The sequence below is a fragment of the Akebia trifoliata genome, chromosome 11 (genome assembly GCF_017979445.1).
Source record: "Akebia trifoliata isolate Shusen 1 chromosome 11, ASM1797944v1, whole genome shotgun sequence".
Classification (NCBI taxonomy): Eukaryota; Viridiplantae; Streptophyta; class Magnoliopsida; order Ranunculales; family Lardizabalaceae; genus Akebia; species Akebia trifoliata.
Window position 1 is genome coordinate 3,645,759 of NC_141385.1, and position 13,286 is coordinate 3,659,044.

Consider the following 13,286-nt stretch of genomic DNA (forward strand, 5'->3'; position numbering starts at 1 on the left):
CACCCTTCCTAATAAAAAATAGAAACCCACTTCCATTCTTATTAGGCCTAAAAGCCCAACAAAATAGATCGACTCAGGTTTAGGATGGGCCAAAAAAGCCCTCGCCCTACCGTAAATAGGTAGTCTGTTCCCTAGCCCAACACTTAACCGTCAGTGGGCTTGAACGGAAGAAGCCCCATCCCCACTCAAAATGGTCATGACTGAGTTTAGAATTTTGATAAATAGGTTACAAATGTTTATTCCCACTTTGTAAGATCATATGGATAATCGTTTCGACAATCTTTTCGGCACAATGATCACTCTAACCCTATGTTACAAAATTACTGGTACTAATCTGAACCACAAAGCAATACAAATCGAACTAGTTCATGGTACAGTTCAGACTTCAGATGGGGTTCATAAAATCACGCAAATCACGAACCCACTGAATTTCGATTGGGTTCGGCGGATGCACCATCATGGGTTACCTCTCTTGACATGGTTGTGCATAGAATCATAGATTTTTCCTCGGTATACATAACTGCACATCCCAAAAAAAATGTGCAGTTGTGTATCCCAAGAAAAAAATCTATGGGCCTATGCACAGTAACTCGGGAAGACTATGGGGGTCTGTGTATTCTTTGGATTATTATATTAATTTGTTTTTACTTGACTTAGAATTTTTTAACATTATAATTGTTCTTATATCTTGTATACTTAATATATATATATATATATATATTTAGGGCTACCGAACCATTTTCATATAGGGGACGGCTCAGCAGCCCTAAAGTTTGCCAATTTTGGTGTCAAACATTTTTCAAAATATGGGTTAGAAGCTTTGGAATGAGCTGATTTTTTGTGAGGATGATCTCTATGATGAGGAGATCATCCTCACCAAAAATCAGCCTATTCCAAAACTTATAACCCCATCAAAAGTGACTTACAAAAATTGGACAGTCCACGATTCTTCAACTTGTAAACTAGGGTTAGAAGTTTCAAAATAAGTTGATTTTTTGTGAGGATGATCTCTTCACTGTAGAGATCATCCTCACAAATAATCAGCCTATTGCAAAATTTCTAATCCCATCAAAAGTGATTTACAAAATGTTTGGCACAAAACTTGACAAACTTTAAGGCTACCGAACCGCTTCCATATATATATATATATATGGGTAACGTTCAATGGCTAACTTTTTGGCAAAACATTTTTCAAAACATGAGTTAGAAGTTTTGGAATGGGCTGATTTTTGGTGAGGATGATCTCTACGGTGAGGAAATCATCCTTACCAAAAATCAGTCCATACCAAAACTTCTAACCCATGTTTACAAGTTGAAAAATCGTGGACCGTCCTTTTTTTGTAAACTATTTTTGATAGGGTTAGAAGTTTTGGAATGGGCTGATTTTTGGTGATGATGATCTTCTCACCGTAAAGATCATCCTCACCAAAAATCAGCCCATTCCAAAACTTCTAACTCATGTTTTGAAAAATATTTTGCCAAAAAGTTAGCTATTGAACGGGACCCTATATATATATAGATAATTATCTCTACCTACCCTTACGAACCGGGTTCATTTTAGAGAAGTGAAACTCAAACCACAAACCAAAATTTGAACTGAGCAAACTGACGAATCAAGTAACATATTTCTCTTCTTTCTATTGTTATTGAGCAGTTTATAAGTTTCCAAGGTACAAGTAACGTATTTTATTGTTTGCTTGTCGAATATGATACTTTTACGAGTCTTACAAGTGAGGTTATATTTTAGAAGTAAAAAAGGGGCAACCCTAAGATGTTGCACTCTAACTATGCGCAATTGTGTATCCTGGGAAAAAGAATCTACGATCTTGACACATACCATGTCAAGGGCATTAGAAAGGCAATATTATTTTTATTTCTTCATCTCTCTCCCTCTTCTATCTGTCTTCTCTATATTTTACTCTTTAGGTGCAAATCCATCAACAAACAAACAAGTACAATTTTCACTTCGACGTCCAAAATAAATAAGTCTATAATTCAATCAAAAAAAAAAAAAAAACATTTTGTTTATAGGTGGCTATCGTGATATCAAGGATTTGGATTTTGAGCTATCGACTATGAGTTAATTGAGATGGTCTCATTGATGGAAACATTTTTGACTGATTTACAAGTTCCCTTAGTGGTCGAATCCCCAATTGAGGGTCTTATAATTATGAACACTCGAAGTTCCCATGTGAGAAATGATCTTGGAGAATAAAGCTGTCTTCAATGCACCATGGTGGGCCATGTGAAGCCCACTGATGTATGACAGCTAACCCCACCACCATTCACCTAAAGCAGACTGTATCATTGGATCACGTTCGTTCGCCTCTCGGTTCTTTGTCGTCCTCTTTGGATTCTTTTGAAGATTTTTTCTACAAATTAGGTACGATTTCCAATCCTTGGGATCTGTACAAGAAGGATCGATAAGGACCGACTAAAATATGTAATCTAATTATCAATGTACGTAAATTTTTGAACCAATTATAATAAGGGTTCGAATCCATTGACTTATGAAAAAGCATATAATCCCAACCACCAAAACATGTATCTAATTGTCTAAGTTTTGTTTTAGAGATAAATGGCATATTCTCGAGGTATATTTCATCGTGACAATTGAATTACATGTTTTATTTTTTTATTTTATTTATTATTTTTGGTGCCCACCCGGGGAGAATCCTCATGTTGGTGAGACTATAACTATCTGGGAGCCCACAATCACGTGTTTCATTTTAATTAGGGGGACTTTGTAATTATTTAGTTTCGGACTCACAACTAGAGGGAGCAAACCCCTGTTTGAATTACATGTTTTAACTGTTGGAATTTTGTTCTTTTCACGGGTAATCGGATCTTGTCGTGTGCAATAATTGTTTTTTATATATATTTTAATTCCTTTATTACTATTTATACATCACTTCAAATCATCTTAGTTTAAAATTCAATTATGTTTGAATATCAATAGTACTTTCAGCTCAAAATAAAAAACAAACAACGGTTTTGGTTCTCAAATTTTTTTTATAGTTCATCATCATCATCATTAAGCCTTATCCCAAATATTCGGGATTGTTGAATCACATCATGTTCATTTCATTTTTTTTTTTTTTGCCAGAGTCACATCTTGTGTCATGTAGAGTGTGTTTAGATCTGCTTTTCACTATATCAATTCACATTCTTTTGATTCTTCCAAAGTAAGATAGATCCATTTTTGTTGAGATAATAAAATTTCAATTGAGGTTGCGGGATCAACACCCACACACCTTACCAATAAGGGTGGATTACAGTGCCAATATAAGAATTTTCAAAGTTTATATGGATTTATGTTCTTTTGTGATAGATAACAATGGCAGATAATAATAAAAAATTCGTTCCCCACGAAATGATTTGCCATCTTAATCGCCCTCATGTGGGCAAAATCCTGACTCCACCCCTCCTTACCAACTTAGTTAAGTTGGCACCTTTAGATAACCCAACGACTTGTTCTGTACAAATAAACTTATTATGTGATCACATAATATTTAGGAGATATTTCATTTAGCCCAAACAAAGAAAAGAATTTTGGCTCCAGCCCATTTATCTTTTGTTTTCAATTAAGCCCAGATTTACAAAAGGGCATAATTTAAAAAACCTAAACCAGGATCCATACGAAAGCCCATGATGTGTGTACCATATAAGTACGATACGATGGGCAATGGGTAAAAGTAAGCTGTGTATATCAACGCGTCTTTTACACGGTGTGAAGGGATAAGGAGTGGCGCAGCTCAACTAGCAGTGTCGTTTAGCGTTGGAGAATCATCGTTCTCAGTGGGCCCCAACATTTGAAATTGACGGATGCATGATTGCTAACCCACCCATCATTCACGTTAGCCATGACGTAGCACCGGATCATACACGCCTCTCACTTTTTTGTCCTCTTCTGCCGTTTTTGCGTTCGAGAATCTTCTTAGGTATAATATTGAGTAAAATACTGGTTTTGTACATGCAGCGTTTGAGGCCGCTTCCTATGTTTCTAGACTCCAAAAGCGCTTTTAAGGATGATATTAAAGTTGGCAATATGCCCTGTGTAGGCCTAGTAATATCTCAGCCTTTGGCGTGCATGGTTTAGATTTTTTTTAAAAATGACTTGGTCAAGTGCTTTGAAGGTTTTACTTTCAAATTTAAAATAATAATAAGAGAAAATCCCTTTTCTTTTTTTTTTTTTTCTTTTTTTCCTTCACAAAGGAGTCCAAAGTTAAAAAGAATTTAGAGGTAGATTTATTTATTTATTTATTTTTGTAAATTCCCATGTAATTACCGAAGTTTTCAAAAATAATAAAAGTGTTAGATGTGTTAACACAACCACCACATAATATTGATAAATTATTATCAAATTGTCATAATTTTGTCAATAACACTTTGAAAATACTAAAAACTTTTGTAATTATTTGAAAATTTATTCGTTTTTAGAGTTATTATTCACCACACTAAGTTTTGCTAACGCCACACAAACTGTATGCAATTCTTTAATGATTTACATAAGAATAAGTGTGACAATAGCATATCTCTCTCTCTCTCTCTCTCTCTCTAATTAAGGTATCAATAGCTTTTAGGGCACCCAACCAATCCTAATCCTCAAGTAGATATCGCCCTCTCCTCAAAATGCATAAGGTAATTTAAGATAAATCATTGATGGACATTAGTACAAAACAATCAATTTTTTAACAACTTAAGAAATCTCCCACCTGTTTCGAAATAGCACTAGTCTTTGCGGTTGCACACTCTAACACCATGTTGAAATGTGATCCTTATGAGAATAATTCAGAATGAAGAGAAATATTTTCGTTGCACCATGTTTTCAAAATTATCAAAAAAGTATATGTGTTCTCTCTCTCTCTCTCTCTCTCTCTCTCTTACCTCTTTTGGTTGTCAATTGTTAATATGGTGGAGATGCCAACATGCCAAGTTGATAAGGTTGAGTTTGTTTGTTTGTTTGTTTTTTTATCAACAAGTTAGGGGTTAAAGAGCCCCTCATTTTTTTTTTTTTTGTATTTTTTTATTAATCATCTCTTCCTTACATAGTTATAAGTGAGATCATCCAAGAGAATTTTTTCAAGTTCTTGAGAAATGAAAGAATCATCTTCTAATACAAAAAAATAATATTTTCTTAGGAATTAAAATGTGCTAGAAAATCAACAGTCCTATTTATTTCTCTCCAAAAGAACTTAAACACATATGAATTAAATTGCTCTGAAATACTTGGATCTCCTTTTACTTGGTCTGCATACGTTCAAGATCAAGTAATCTTATTTTTTATATTCTTTATTCATAAAGTGAATTCGAGTTCGATAAAAATCTATCGCAACTCCTTCCACTTGTCAAATTTAAAGCTTCTAAAATTGATAAGGTTGAGTGTTGATACAACGCTTAATTTCAAAACCCATCATCACATGTTAAGTGCTTTTCCCATAATTTTCAATTCGATGATCATAGTGGATTCAATAAGCCTTTTATAAAATTTTAAAAAAAAAAAAGTTATTTATTCTTTAAAATATCTAAAATAGTACTAAAAATATATATATACAATGTCTTGGTCAATTTATGTATGCTGCTGTCTTTGTCATTATTTCTGTATATAAAGGCTTGAGTATCAAATCTCATAATTATAAAGCTAATTAATTAAGGTATTTTGGATATTATTTATTAAACGAAGAAGAAAACAAAAGAACGAAGTGGTTGTTTATGTGTCGGCCACATGTCAAAAAGGATATGTACATGAACTTATATGTGATTTAAGTCGAATAATCGATGATCTGGCATGATAAGTGCCGTATCAGTACAATATCTAATGGGGTACGGAATTGAGTTGTCAATCATGCAACAAGCAGAAAGGAACATCTCTAAATTGACCGGTTTCAAAGTTGATAAACAAAGATAAAAACAGGTTAAGGTAATAATAACCATGATAACTGAACCGGTGGTCAGATCGGGTTCGACCGGATTTGGTCTTCAAAATCATTGTAAATCACCCTTTTTAAAACTATTTCATTATGAACTAGATTGATCATGCAGGCATATTGTTAATCCAATAACATTAAAAGTAGAAGAATAGAGCCTTGAAGAAGACTTATAGAAAATGACTATGTAAACTTATGAATCAAATAAAGTGAAATAGTAGATATCATCTTTGAAAAATCGATAATAATTGTGTTTAAACCTTAAAGCTGAACTCAACCCATTTATTAAATAGGTGACACGAGACGACTTGAGTAACACGTTTAATAAGCATATTGGATTGTTATGTTCAATTTGACATACATAACTAGTAAATATGCCTCGTCCAAGATCTTATGGGAATATGAGTATTGTCCAATATTTTTTTTTGAAGGATATTATTGAAAAAAAAAAAAAAAAGTATTGGACAATATTAACACCCTTATAAAATATTGGACGTTAGCATTCCTCTTTATTAATATTTGAGATAGTTATTATGTTTCATGATTTAAATGGGATAAATACAGGTTAGGTTGTATGCAGATAAGCACAATACATTAAGAACATGATAATTAAATAAATTGATGCTATTAACTAGACACAACCCATTTAATAAATAGGTTATTATATAGGTCAACACAATTATGATTTATCATTTTCATGTCATATCGAGTGGGTCATGTTAATAGTTACCACTTATTCCTCAATTTTTGAGTTGACCATATAAAATTAAAAGTAATGTTCTTTTGGACATATTGGTACATATCTTTTTAGGCATTCCTAGAGTGCATTCTACCATCTCAATTGTTCATTTGATGGGAGAGTCTCAACCCTCATCATTGAGGTTCATATTTTCATAAAACCATAATGCAGGTTTGAAATTGTGGGTGTTTTAATTATAGAAGGAGAGATTTACCCGATAAATAACTGTTACTTTTACCCATCAAACCCTATTTTAACAAGTTTGTTATAGGAGTAGATCCTCTGTGACACGTTTCTCTCATGGTTTTAAATCTAATCCGAGACCGAGATGACTCGCTCAAGGGTATCGTTCAATAATGATACGATTATACATGTTGTCTCAACATTCAAATCATCTCGCAAGGTAAATGAGATGTCTCAGATGACATTTTAAAAATCTCGATTGAGTCAATCAGGATTTTATAGAATTTCATTAAAATAATTAATTTTTTTAATTTAATATTTATTATAAAAATAAAAATAATTTAATGACTAAACATATTTTTATCTACCTTATTTTATTAAAAAATTATAATTATTTTAATTTAAATATATGTAAATCAATCATTATAAATCAAGTTAAATGGTTTGTCTCGTCCAAAATGAGTTGACTCATCTGAGACAAATCGATCTCGTCCATGGACGAATTGAGATGAGACGTCAAACCGAGTTTCAAAACCATGGTTTCTCATGTAACTCTTGTTCTACAGTCCATAAAACTACAAATTGAAGAAAACTAACAACACAACCTCTTGGATTCATGGTTTAGATGAGATTTAAAAAAAAAAACTTTTTTTTGTGGATTTAATCAAGTGTTTGAAAATTGATGGTCATTGAACTCCTAAAGTTAAACAATTGGTTGAAACTGCATTGATGATGTGGCACACCATCAACTAATAATTGGAACTATAGAGAGCAACAAAAGAAACACGCTATAGAGGATCAACTCTTGTTTGTTACCTAACCAACTTTGGAGTGGGGATTCACGTCATAAAATTCAAATTAATATGGTTAATTTGTTACTCAACATACCTTGGAGTGGATTCTAATCGTATCATTTGTGGCATTCAAAAACAAGATTTGATGCCACTAAGTTATAAAGGACAAAGTTTTAAGAACTCTGAAAAAACATATATTAAAAAATAAAAGTTAATTTTCACCGTTGAATTTTAGTTTTAAATTTAGGAATTCGATATTCATCCATTTTCAACACCTTCACATCAAGTTCAAAAAGGATTTTTTTTTTGAATTTTTTTTTGTTGAATCTGAATTTTTCCATGAAATCTAGAAGGCTATGGTGTTGATAATCCATGGATTGAATGTCACATTTGCTATTTTACTAGTTTACTAATCCCGCGAACTTATATTCAACTAAAGTTCAACATTTTTAGTATTAAAGAATGTTTCAAAAAAGACGGATTATTCATTGACTTGATTGACCGATCAGGTTGACCAATCGATCCATTACGTGGGTCAAACTAGTATGATCCAAAAGTGAAATATTGAGTAAATATGGTTGGTTTCGTTCCAAAATTGGGCATTTTCAATCTCTTGCATACTTTTTTCACTATACCATATTATTCTAGGCTTGACTCATTTTTTATTTTTTTATTTTTTTTATAACCATTTTCTTCAATTTTAATTTTCTATCTACTTTTCAAACTTCAAAACTCATGAACAACATAAATCTTTTGAGGTAAAAGATGATGGAATTTTGAATTAAAAGCCAAGGGTTTTCTACAAAGTATTGAAGATGAGATTCAATAGATTAAAAATAAAATACCTTAGAGATTGAGAGCTTGACAATGTGTAATTTTGGAAAGAATTTTTTTATCTCGATTGAAGATGAGGACATTTAGAGCATTTTTCATTAGTCTATAAAAGAAGCCCATAAGTTAGGGAGGCATACTGGTTTCAAAACATGCTATATCTCAAATATTCACAAAAACGTGGAGGGGTATGTCTAAATCATCATGGAATTATAGCAAATCTCTTCAGTAATCTATCTTGATCAACTAGGTCATCAATCCAACTAATACTTCAATCAAATGGGTCATCCAAGTTTTTTGAAAATGAGTTCTTTTCATTTGACTCAACTCCAAAAGTTTGGATCAACATGATCTGATTGGCTGGTCTTATCCATGTTTTAAAACATGAGTTCGGATCGTATGTACTCAGGACAGAGGATTGAAACCCTCTTCCCACAATCCAATACACACTATGTAAGCTATAATTCAAGGAATTAATGCTAAAATATCTCCTTTTAAAAATTTCCTTGGATTATGACTTATGTGTCATGTATTGAGGTGTGGGAGGAGGACTTCAAATCCTCTACCCTAGGTGCATATGATTCGTATTCTTAAAACATTGATTATACTTGAGTTGTTGGTGGATTATTTGTAACACTTTTTTTCTTGTAGCTCTATGTAATAGTCTTTCAATAGTGGAGAGACCATTAAAAAAAAAATTAAAATCTATCACGTCATTCATGTAATGATTATGACTTGGATCATATTTAAAAAACAAAACCTTTATTTAAAACCATCAAATGGATTGAAAATGAATGATTCCAAGGGATTTTGATCTCTCAACCCAATGGCGCCACTCTCTCAACCACCTGTCTCAACATTAAGGAACCATAAGAAAACAACTATGCTATATCAACTTTCTACAACATTGAGTTCAGCACTATCTACAAAGGACCATTGATTTCCTCAAGTGTATAATATTCATATCTCGAGAAAAAGCATTTATGATTTTGTGCAAACCACGACGTCAAAATAGTGCTTAGGAAGTCAATTTAGCATTTTCATAGGAAAAAAAGCATATACTAGAAAACATCCAAGCCTATCATTAGTTTATGGTAATTTTAAGTGCGTGTTTGATGGCAGAGAAAATATTACTTGGTAAATAATTTAACCACAACATGGAAGATTTCACGAAAATTTATTTTTGTTATTAGAATTGCATATCAAAAATAATTTATTTTAATGTGACTTTATGAACAAATTGAATTATTGCACTCCAATTTCTTAAATTATTTATCACAAGCCAATTAATAATTAAAACATATTCTTCAAAAATTACAAAGGTTTGATACAAATTATAATCTCAACATTATAACACTTGTTCAAATAATTTTAATAATTTTTTACAATTATGATTAAGCTCATATAAAATTCTAAACCAAAAAAATAGATAATAATTTAACAAATAAATGAAAGAGTTTCTATTGGCACCACGACTTTTATTTATGAATTTTTTTTTTTTTTGGATTGTAATCAGTAAAAGCTGGGGGTGCCAATAATAGCTCTCTATTTTTAATTATAAAACAGATATTAAAATAATTTAAAATTAATTATTTAATAAAGAATTAAATAAAATGATTGAGTAAGTTAATTTTAATTTTTGTTCTTTTATAAAAATAATTAATTTAAAATAATTTAAATATTTATTTTATAAATAAAATTATGAATTTTTTTTTTTTTTGTAATCATCTAATTTAATATTTATTTTATGAATAAAATATAATTTTTAATAATTTAAAAATAATTCATTATTTTAAAATTTTAATGCGACGTGTGATGGCAAATCATTCTCGTAAAGGAAGGGGCAAGGAAATGAATTGCTCCTAATGAAAGAAAATCGCATGAGCTAACAAATCATTTTTCCTACAATTTTTTAATTTTTGTAATAATTTTCCACAAACTTGCAATTTCCGTTTGATTTTCCGTGCAGTCAAACATAAAAAAGGAAACTGCTGAACTGACTAATACACAGCTGTTTTCCTTTACTAATTTCAAAAAGTACTTAATTTCTTGAATTATAATGCTAAACTCAAACATCGTTTGAAAGTTGACTGACTGAGTTTTATGCGTCAAAATAAACTCTCTGTCTCTGTTCTTACAACTGCTCGCCTATAAATACTAACTTCAGAAACGCCTCAGTTTGCATCACTTCTTCTCTTCTTCATCACCATCTCTTCAGTTTCAGTTTTTAGAGTTCTCTCTATAAATTTCATCTCTGAAATTTTCTAGGGTTTTTTTGCTTCTCTTGCATGGCAGTTAGCTTTCTGGCTCATGAGGTATCTGACCTCTGTCTTGGAAAACCAGCGCTAAGATCGCTCTCTATCTCTGCAACCATCGCTGATGCTCTATTAGCTCTGAAGAGATCTGAAGAGAATTATCTCAGTGTATGGAGCTGTGATCACTCGTTGAAGACTGATTTCCATGATTGTGTCTGTATCGGAAAGGTTTGCATGGTTGATATCGTTTGTTATCTTTGTAGTGAGGAGAATCTTTCTTGTCCTTCTTCTGCACTTAAATCTCCAGTTTCTGTGCTTCTTCCCAAGGTTTCTGGTCTTGTGCGGCACGTGGATCCTCATTTGAGGTACGAATTTTGGATTCAAATATCTTATTTTTCTCTACTTTGATGTTAATTGCTCTGTTTGACTGTTTTAGAGGAAAATCTGTTATGTTTTTTGTTGTATTTATTTTATCGATTTCTATTACTTTGAAATGTAAATGTTCGGGAAATTATTGCCGAAGATTTGCGTTATTTTTTTAGTTTTATTGTTGATTTCTCTTACTGGAGTTCAAAAAATTACGATCTTGAGAGATTTCAACCTTTTGGATTAACTTCTGATCTACTTCATCGAATGTCATAATCCGAAGTTTAGAAAGATCTTTTTTTAGCTGATTAAATCTCCAAATTTTCTTCTCTTATTTCTTATAAAAAATTTTAATCGTTTAATTTTACACAATTTATATCATTTGTGATCTTGAGATATTTCAACCTTTTTTATTAAGTTAATTGAAGCACGATATCCGAATTTCAGAAAGATCTTGTTTTAGCAGATTAAATCTCCAACATTTCTTCTCTATTTCAATTTATTTATTTATTTTTTATTTTAAAAAGGTCTAATTTCATACAATTTATGACATTTGTGCTGAATGCCTGACTCTACAAGAGAAATCTTAAGTTTCTTTTTTTTAAATCAGATTGTTAGAGGCCATCGATCTCATCCTAGAAGGCGCTCAGAACCTCGTAGTTCCGATTCAGAACAATTTCAGCAACAATTCAAGAAGAAAACTCCACCAAAAATCCTCATTTGGTCCTACTTTCCACAACGGCCATGAATACTGCTGGATTACTCAAGAAGACATAATTCGATTCCTTCTCAGCTCCATTGGTCTCTTTTCCCCAATTCCAGCTCTCTCCATGGAATCCCTCAACATCATCTCCACTGATATCCTCGCCGTCGAATACTACAATCCAGCCTCATCCGCTCTCGATCTCATCTCACGTGCTCTTATCCAACAAATCTCGGTCGCAGTCGTCGACACTGAAGGGAAACTAATTGGAGAAATCTCTCCAATTACATTAGCAAACTTCAACGAGACGATGGCAGCTGCGATTACAACTCTTTCAGCGGGTGATCTAATGGCTTATATTGATTGCGGTGGCCAACCAGATGAAATAGTCCAAATGATTAAAACGAGATTGAAAGAGAGTAATTTAGAAGGAATGTTGGATTTATTGGAGGAATTTCCCCTCTGTTCATCGTTATCATCATCTTCGGATGATGAATCGGCATTTAACTCGGGTAGTCGATCAGGGAAGTATGGCCGATCATGGAGTTACTCGGCGAGGATGGTTAGGAGTGCCGAGGCAATTGTGTGTCATCGTCGGAGTTCTTTGGTTGCAGTGATGATTCAGGCGCTTGCACACCGTGTGAATTATGTGTGGGTCATAGAAGATGACTATAGTTTGGCCGGAATTGTCACATTTTCCGATATATTGAAGGTTTTCCGAGAACATTTGCAATCCAACGTGTATTAGGGAAGAGAAAGATAAGGTACTTTTGGGTTTTGGAGCCTTTTTTTTTTTTTGTTGGAATTTTTATGTGTTTTGTTTGATTCTTGAAACCGTGAGTTTTGTCTGTAAATGGGCTTTTAGTTGACTCTAAAGTTTCCAGTACAGAGTACAGGACGGATAATTTGAAATTTGTCGATTTGTTGGGAACGACCTTAAGATTCTTGTTTAATCCATTAAAACTCGTCAAGTCTACTCAAACTCGGCCTACTCGACTTGATTCGATTGGTTATTGAGGTGACTCGACCCTGAAACTTGGGATGTCAATTGAGGCATTGAGCCCATTGGCCCTCAAGGCCGGCCGGCCCGCCCGAACAAAAAAGGGTTAGGGCCTTAATCTTGAGCCCAAAAGGTAGTGCCGGGTTCAAAATTTTCATGAGTTTATAACAAAAGATAATTCAAATAAATTATAAATAATGATCTATTTTCAAAATTATGAATATCATTATTGGTTGCCATAAATCATTAAAAGTAAATTCCAAAACCTATTTTTTTTTTTTAATCAAAATACTTTCATCAGATGAATCTTTGAAAAACTTTCTTTAAGTTATCGTTTTAATTGCAATTGCAATCCATTCCGACAATTTGTGATAGTGAATTACGAATGGAGAACGGTGTGATTATACTTTTGAGGTTAATATGTAAATTTCAATATGTTATGATGATTTATGACATTGAATGGCAAATAAAAAACGACATACTCATAA

At 32.4% G+C, this 13,286-nt stretch overlaps 1 protein-coding gene across 1 annotated transcript; it reads left to right on the forward strand.

Annotated features, from left to right (window-relative positions):
* Positions 1-10,561: 10,561 nt before the first annotated feature.
* Positions 10,562-12,738, forward strand: LOC147390406 (CBS domain-containing protein CBSX5-like). The gene is made up of 2 exons (XM_086417305.1): positions 10,562-11,094; positions 11,706-12,738. Exons 1-2 carry the CDS (start codon positions 10,763-10,765, stop codon positions 12,544-12,546), a joined length of 1,173 nt encoding a protein of 390 aa, XP_086273431.1. The 5' UTR covers positions 10,562-10,762; the 3' UTR covers positions 12,547-12,738.
* The last annotated feature ends 548 nt before the right edge of the window (positions 12,739-13,286 follow it).

What these genes read in the sequence shown, in the direction of transcription:
- LOC147390406 (XM_086417305.1), top strand. Translation starts at nt 10,763, where the DNA reads ATGGCAGTTAGCTTTCTGGCTCATGAGGTATCTGACCTCTGTCTTGGA. An exon ending in CACGTGGATCCTCATTTGAG is followed by an intron (nt 11,095 to 11,705) that starts GTACGAATTTTG and finishes TTTTTAAATCAG; the next exon opens with ATTGTTAGAGGCCATCGATC.